Source organism: Sinocyclocheilus anshuiensis, unplaced genomic scaffold, assembly GCF_001515605.1.
Source record: "Sinocyclocheilus anshuiensis isolate Anshui unplaced genomic scaffold, SAMN03320099.WGS_v1.1 scaffold552, whole genome shotgun sequence".
Classification (NCBI taxonomy): domain Eukaryota; kingdom Metazoa; phylum Chordata; class Actinopteri; order Cypriniformes; family Cyprinidae; genus Sinocyclocheilus; species Sinocyclocheilus anshuiensis.
Genome location: NW_015554362.1, coordinates 1,822,589 through 1,831,192, shown reverse-complemented (window position 1 = coordinate 1,831,192; position 8,604 = coordinate 1,822,589). Strand labels below are relative to the sequence as shown.

Here is an 8,604-nt window from a genome sequence, read left to right as displayed (position 1 = left end):
TATGTGTGTGTGTCATGCACCAGCATCACTGACAGATGGCGTGTCCTTTTGCTACAAGAAATATTGTACTCTTGAGGCTTTTTTTGCAACTTTTAAAAACAGAACCGCGTCAAAAACCCCTCTATAATACCATCACACTCGTTCATACGATAATTCGTTTGCTTCCTTCCCCCGATTCTGCTGATCAACTCATCATTAACATCTCAACACACACCATCGGGATCAAAATGCACACGCTCGCAAATAAAGATCGTTTATTTTGTAACAAAAATGCAAAGTGATTTTATTGTGCTATTCGCTGCGTGTGCATCATGTAGGCTGTGTGTGTGTGTGTGTGTGTGTGTGTACAGGATGTGTGTGTAGATTCAGTAATAAATGCAGAACCGCCTCACTCTAATCAAGCTGATTAAAAATTCCTGCGCGCGTGCAGGCGGAAATCCACCATCATCATCATCATCATCATCATCCTCGTTCTCCGGCACTTTTACTTTATTTTCGCGTTCATCCTCCTCCAGGACAGCGACAGACGCGGGAGGACCCGAAATCCGTCTTAAATCGCGTCGTCTAGGAGGTTTAGAGATGAGGAGAAGCGGCAGGCAGCGCGGAGAGGGAGGGATGAGCCGATGCAACTCATAATTTAATGGGGACAGAGAGAGAGAGAGAGAGAGAGAGAGAGAGAGAGGCAGAAGGGAAACAGAAAGAAAAGGACCGAGCGCGAATGTTACAAATGTAACAAGCGGAAGATACAATGTAGCGCTGACGTGCGTCAGGAATGTTCGGATGCTTTGATGTTTCATTCGACGTTCGAAAGTGTATCGCGCACTTTTAAAGCTGCTTCGGATCCGCAGATCGGCTCGAGATGAGACGGCAGGTCGCTGGGGCTTCGTGCTGTTGTTTGGCCAGATGAGAGGCGATTCACGAGCGCTTCTGGTCCTATAGGCGCGTATTGTTGAAGCTCAATGGGATGTGTAGGGGACGCTGGCGGTTACTTTTATTTTTAAGCGTTATTCTGCGCACAGAACGGACGGTGGATGTGATCGTAAACTCTATTGAACTCTAGACTTACCGGAGATCGTTGCATTTCGGCTTGATTGCATGCGTCTACGGTCTTTAGCTCTCATCACATTTTAAAGTACTTTGCGCTTCGTCTATATGGTTCTACATGTATTATGCGCTGTGAGTCACGGCTTAGCGTTTGATATTCGGTTTTGGTGTGGACGATCTGGAAGTTTTCTGTTTTAGAATAGAATAGCTGACATACAACTGATATTCGAGTGAAGTTTGTGCTCCTCCTGCCAAAACTTGAAGTCGCTGTCCATCCACAGCTCCTTTATATGCTCGTCTTAAAGTGGTGAGTTCAAGCTTGTTATTTTTTTTTTGTTTCTTTGTTTTATTGAATTGTTTTAATTATTTGTGAATGTTCTCTTATTTTTTACATCTAAAAAATATATATATTTTGTATGCACACTATACATTTTTAATAATTTAATTCTATTATTTTCACCTAAAATGTAATATAACATATATATATATATATATATATATATATATATATATATTACACCTGAATCAACCTGTATTAGGTTACAACAATGGATTTTAAGGCTCAGGAGAAGTAGAAATATGTTTTTAATATATGTTTTTACTATTAAAGTGTTTGCATGCACACACAAGTTCATCTTTTTTTTTATCTATATCCTCTATACCTGTTATATTGGTTTTTAAACAAACAAAGTCACATAAGTTCATCTGGTGTTCAGTGCTGTGGAATTCATTGTTGCATGTCTGATGTCTTGTTTGGCCTGTTTGATGAAATCTAACCCTGTCTGTCATGGTGTCTGGTGGAATGTTCCTTTATCGCTGCGAATGCAATGTTGAGACAAGTTGCATGTCCCTTTTCCGGAAATCTTAGATAATCCGAGGCCTTTCTTTTGTTTTGGCATTTAGGGAAACACTTTTTGGGTGTTGTTAAATACAAGTAGTTGCAACCAAAAATCTTCACACTTTGTTTTACATGCGCGTCTTCGCTTCAATGAGGAATTCAGGGTCTTTCAGTTTTATACCAAGAGATCTGATCCGCTAAATATTTCACAGCCTGTCTCTTGTATGGAAGGGTTCATTGTACGGTGCGCTGATCACTGAACTCCTCTGCACATTAATGCGACCGTACAAAAACTAGCTTGTTTGCTCTCCACATGGGATTATGCAGTGGGTTAGACATACATAATACATGCTCTTAGAAATGGGAATGTGATCGTTGCATGAAACATTGTAAATGCCATGTAACATTAGGCTTGATTTGACATTTCAGTCTACATGGAAGAGACAGAGTTTATGTTGCAATTTCATCGTTTTTTAGGTTCAGTGATCTTTATAAACTTTTCCCCCCAATTATAATGTTTATTTTATGGCACTTGATTTTCCAGCCGTCCTAATGCCACTGTTCTTCTATATTTTTCGCTTCAGGTGACAGTGAGCAGTGGTGCTGAGAACCATGGAGCATCTCAGCGAAACATGCCAAGGGAAGGAGAACTGTGAGATGGTCAATAATCTGAATGACACCAAGGCCCCTCCAGCCAAAATGGCCCGCCTGGAACAGAACGGAAGCCCGCTGGGCAGGTCTCGTCTAGGTAGCACTGGAGCGAAACTCTCCGGAGTGCACTTCAAACCCCCTGGACATCATCTGATGGCCTGCCACAAGAGGGGTGAGTTTGCTTTTTCTTACCACTGCACTCTTAAAAATAAAGGCATTGATGGTTTCATGAAGAATCTATGGAACACTCTTAAAAATAAAGGTTCCAAAATAGAGTTTTCACAGTGGTGCAATAGAAGAACCATTATTTGTTCCCCAAAGAACCTTTCAGTCAACAGTTCTTAAAAGAACCATTTTTTTTCATAGTGTGAAGAACATTTTAAATATCTAAAGAATGTTTTTTTCACTCTAAATAACTTTGTGCATTTGAAATGTTCCATGGATATTAAAGGTTCTTCATGGAACCATCAATGCCAATAAAGATCCTTTAATTTTAAGAGTGAACCTTTCCACAATTCCACAAAAGGTTCCTTATAGTGTAAATAGGTCCTTAAAATATTCTTCACAATAAGAAAAAATGGTTCTTTTAAGAACAGCTCAACCGAAAGGTTCTTTGGGGAACCAAAATGATTCTTCCACTGCGTTGCTAGAAAACCCCCTTTTGGACCCTTTATTTTTAAGCGTGTGTATCAATGATGGAATTGATTTTAGTGAGAAATCTGTCCATCCAAATTAGGACCAATGATATTTCACAGTGGGTGTGGCTACAGGATGTTTCATGACTCAGAAACCCAAGTGACCAACCAAATGTCCCATTTTATGTTGTGGCCATGGATGGCTAGGACCCTTATATCATGCACAAATATTATGTGAAGTAGTTTGCACATTTTATATATTTGTTGCATAGCTATGCCACTAGCAGCATTTCTAAGAGTACGTTTAGTAGTTATTGTAAGCACATTTGTATAGTTTTTTTTTTTTTAAGAAAACCGTCACTTTAGTACTTTGTCTACTGCTTTGGTATGTCACAAAAAAAAAACTTAGTAAATGAATCCTGATTACTTTTTTTGGTTGCTGATTTGATGTTTTAGAGCATTGCTATTTATTTTGGCATATTTTTGCTGTGGAATTATTTAAAGAAAAAAACAATAATAATAATACAAAAATAAATAAAAATAAATATATATATGTGTATACATATACATAAATATTTATGTATATGTATACACACACACACACACACACACACACACACACACATATATATATATATATATATATATATATTTATTTATCTGCAGTGTGCGATTAAAGGGAAAATGCTTTAGCTACAACAACTAGTGTCAGTTCTTCATGTACCCCGGCTGCATTCTATAGCTCTCTGGGTAACTGTTATTATTATTTATGGGAAAAGTGAACTTTTGCTGAGTGCTTGCTGAACTTTGGAAGCTACTGTATTCATTGTTTCAGCTGAATAATACTTACCATGGGCTTTTCTCAGCTCTCTGGGAACAAAGCGTGTATTGATCCTGAAATGAACCGACACAGCAGTCTTTATTGTTAGATCTTTATCTATTAAAAATGGAAAAGCTTCGATTCAGCACATTCCCTGGCATCTGCTTATGATTACCCTATTTATTGATTGTTTTCCAGAAAATGGTCGCATTCTTAGGAAAATATGATTTATTACGATTGCCCCGGATAGACGGCGTTGATATTACCCCCAGCCTCTATTAAACCCTGTAAAAATAAAGATCCTGGGTCCAAGAGATCATGAAGTTCCTGAAATTTCATCACCGGAGTGTTGCAGCTGGCTGGTATTATGTGATATTTGCACAGTAAACCCGAACACATGACAGTTTTGGATGGAGATTCTTCTTTTTTTTTCCCTGATAGCAGCACGCTGTTTACACAGACTCATAAACCTCAAGGCTATACGGTGCATTGGGAGCCGCTGCACGGCATCATGGGAAGGGTACTGGGATCTGCCTAAAGAAGTATTCTAATGTGATTTGAGCACCGTAACAATAAATAAAGCGCTAAACCCGTGATGAGCTCTAACCTTTTAGTGTGCTAACACGTTTAAATAGTTGTCATAGTCATTGACGTCATCTCCGCTTGTTCTGTATTGTGATCTAATTATGCATGTTACAATGCTGCTTTATTGTAACACTGTTACAGTGGATGATAATCAATTGATAACACAGCCTTGCATGAAAAAATAGTTTCAGCTGATTGAGAATTCTAAAATTAAGAATGAAGATTCAAATTTAACTTTACATGCGAAGTACTTTAGTACTGTTAAAATGTTTTTTTTTTAAGAAATTAATACATTTATTCAGCAAAGATGCCTTAAATTGATCAAAAGTGACAAATACCTTTATAATGTTACAAAAGATTTCTGTTTCAAATAAATGCTGTTTATAAAAGTTTCAGTTTTAATGACAGAAGTAATCAAAATGTATCATTCAACTTTCAATCTGCAAACAAGTGGGAAAAGATGTTCAAATACTCCATTGAATGTCAGTTTTACATTAGCTTATTTATTCAGTTAATGAATCAATAAGCTTTTTCACAAAAACTGTAATTTTCTGTCGGTGTTTGGATGTAGTAAAACACCCGCAGATGTAGCAGAAAATATCTGTCGTATGTTTGTATCTTCTTCCATCACTGGCCATAATTCTAACCTTGAAATCAGGATTAGGCATAAAATAATGTCACACATGTGAAAATGGACTGAGAATTGAACAAAGAGTTGTAAATTATGGGAATTGTGTCTTTGTGGCTGTTTTTCTGCTGATTAAGGGATAACAGAAGACTTCTTCACTTTACAAATGCTTGTCAAAAGCAAAAATACTACAAAATGCATCGTTTTGTAAGAAAAATATGACGTGATAGAGAAAAACGGGTACTATTTTTGGAATCAGCACCCCCACAATTCATATAAGGTGGTGTTATTGGAGGTTGCATGCAAAGGCAAATGTCATTCTTCCTATTGCTTATGCTTAGGGTTCAAGGTTTTTCAAAATTTACACCCTAACAACCACATAGCAACATGCTATCATTAAAGGGGTGGTTCATTGCGATTTAACTTTTTTAACGTTAGTTAGTGTCTAATGTTGCTGTTTGAGCATAAACAGTCTGCAAAGTTACGAAGCTGAAAGTTCAATGCAAACGGAGATTTCGTCTTTTAAAATTCTGGCAGTTTAATGCCTACAAAAACGGCTGGTAGGGACTACAACGAGTTACTTCCCGGGTTTGTGACGTAACAAACCCAGATAAACCCCGCCCTCGGGAAAAGGCAGCAAAGGGGGCGAGGCCATGCTGCGCTGCTTTAGAGAAGAGGAAGAGAAAACTAGAGGTGCACATAAAAATCTATACATATATGAATCACGATTCTGTCTTCTGACGATTCTAATGGATTCACAAGTTTCAAAATCAATGTTCTAAAGCAGCGGTTCTTAACCTGTTATACTGTTCCTCGCATCCCCCTGCTCCTCTCTCTCGCTCTCTCTCTCTCTATCGCTCAGCTCAGCTCCAACAATGAACTGTTCCAATTATACACTTATTTTCACATAGCTATGGGAAGCGTTAAACATGGACGAGCGTGCAGTTGCCGTACTTTATTAAAGCTTTAATCAGGATAAAACCGTATATTAAAAGCTAACATAAGCAGTAGCATTTACAAATAACAGCGTATCTAAAAGTATGAGACAACAACAAACAAACATAGGCCTACCATTAAAAGCCATGCTTGCACAGGTTTTGCACGATCCTCTTCAATAATATCCTCTGCTTCTCAATTGGGCTCAAACTGATAAGCGATATTAACGACGCCGTTGTTTACAATACAACCAGAGCACATGCCGCCGAGGTGAGGGGCGGGACGATTAGACACGCACTAGAGGCAAAGCCATGCTTGCACAGGTTCTGCACGATCCTCTTCAATAATATCCAATCACAACACACTGGGCTAGCTAACCAATCAGAGCCCATCGCCTATTTCTGAGGGAGGGGCTTCATACAAGAAGGAAATGATCAGCCCGTTTCTCAGAGAAGAGACAGAGCGGTGTGGAATAAAGGTAAATTATGTGAAAAATAATGCGTTTTTTTTTTTTTTTAAACGAAGCATTAACACGTGTTAGACTGCACCCTATAAACACAATCAAGCCTAGAAAAAAACCAGTGAACCACCCCTTTAAAAACAACTTTATTTTTCGCTCGAGTTTGGATGAATATGCAACAAAAATAATACTGTTGTTCAAAATCTGTGGCATTTTAGCATCTCCCTGTTGTGTGCAGCGGTGTAAAGCTTGCTCTCTTGTTTCTGCTAGGTAACATGCTGCCAGTGTTTTGTGTGGTGGAGCACTATGAGAGCCCCATCGAGTTTGACAGCAAAGAGGAACATGCTGAGTTCGTTCTGGTCAGGAAGGACATGCTCTTCAACCAGCTAATCGAGATGGCCCTGCTCTCCCTGGGCTACTCGCACAGTTCGGCTGCACAGGCTAAAGGTACGGCGCGTTTATACCGTCCAAAACATGGCATACAGACAAATGGTGCACAGCGTTACCTGTTTCTCCAGAACGTGCATGTTTTTTTTTTTTTGCTGTTAGATCAGACTCATGAGTCATAAAATGCTGGGCAGATGCTCGGATATTTTTGGAGGCTAAACAGAGATATTTTTGGAGTGATTTGTTGGCTGTGTTCTGGTGCATGCATGCTTCTGCCCAGGCTGACCTGATGCCGAGGTCAGGGGGATTGTGGGTAGAGGCAGGAACACACAGGTGCACCTCCTGCTCTCTGTAATCACACTTTTCTCAATGGGAACGAGTGTGGAGGTGGGCCTGCGGTTTCTAATTGCTCGCTTTATGGAGGTGGGGGCTATTTTAAGAGCTGTAGCCTTCAGCCTGTAATTTATTGCAGGCTGTCCATCATAATTCCTTTTTTCTTTGGATCTTCTGGATCTTGTTTTTTTTTCTGTTACTCATTTAGTGTCAGTCGACAGACAACATATGGTCGAGCAATTGTTTTTTTTTAAAGAATGCCTTTTTGCAAACCTGTATAAAAAATACCATGGTATTACCATAAAAATAAACTTTAGAAAGACCATGGCTGTGTTTCAAAACCTTGTAGGCAGCAAGTAAACATACAAATGTATCATACAAATAGAGCTGTTCACAAAAGGCTCGCCGATTGATTTCAGTATTGAGTTTGGCATTATAATGTGGTTAGGTTAATGTGATGTTCATAAATCAGAACTGCTCAAATGTTAAGAAATTAATATCTTTATTCAACAAGGATGCATTAAGTTGATAAAGTGACAAAGACATGTATAATGTTTAGGGATGCACCGAAATTAAAATTCTTGGCCAAAGCCAAACAAAATGAAACACTGGGCCGAAGGCCGAATACCGAACACGGTTTTTCACATTTTTCCCCCCATGTAGGCCTATTTTGCCATTTTTAAGCACAATTTAACTTAAAATGAATAAGTTGGTAAAATAATATTTTTGGGTCATTTTTGAGACATGAATCGGGCATGTATTTTTTACTGTACAAATAAAGGCAGCCTTCCTGAGCAGAAGAGAATTCTTTTAAAACATTAGAATATATTACAGATCCCAATTTGAACACTATGTGTGAATGTTATAATAAATGTATTAATAGAGCTGTTGTAGGGGTTTATTATTATTATTATTATTATTATTATTATTATTGTCTTATTTTATTTTACAGAACGACAGTAAAATTACAATATTATCAATTATGAATGTCGATGAGTTGTTGCTTTTGCTCTGCTTTTATTTTGGCCGCAGGATCATCCGCAGGAAGATCTCAGTGCTTCTTTTTGTTGACAAGAGCATGCAGATTTATAAAATATTCTCATTACGAATTTGGGAAGATGTTTGTCGCACGTATCACATTGTTACATGCCTTTAAAGTCCGCGCGAACCGGAAGTTGCTGCCGACTTTATTTCAGTGTAGTGACGTATTTCCAGCTGAAACGGAATATTGAATAGAGGGCGTCGTTTTATGTTTGTGCTCCTCCTCTCTGTCTCTCACTCATAGCA

The 8,604-nt window shown here is 38.5% G+C and overlaps 1 protein-coding gene across 1 annotated transcript in view; it reads left to right on the top strand.

The window, feature by feature from the left end:
• Positions 1 to 417: 417 nt before the first annotated feature.
• The window catches only part of LOC107671394 (DNA-binding protein SATB1-like), a 62,349-nt gene continuing 54,162 nt past the window's right edge, over positions 418 to 8,604 (top strand). The window contains exons 1-3 of the mRNA XM_016464306.1: positions 418 to 1,351; positions 2,467 to 2,705; positions 6,868 to 7,044. Coding sequence (XP_016319792.1) covers positions 2,495 to 2,705; positions 6,868 to 7,044 — 388 coding nt within the window. The 5' untranslated portion in view covers positions 418 to 1,351; positions 2,467 to 2,494. The remainder of the gene's footprint in view (positions 1,352 to 2,466; positions 2,706 to 6,867; positions 7,045 to 8,604) is intronic.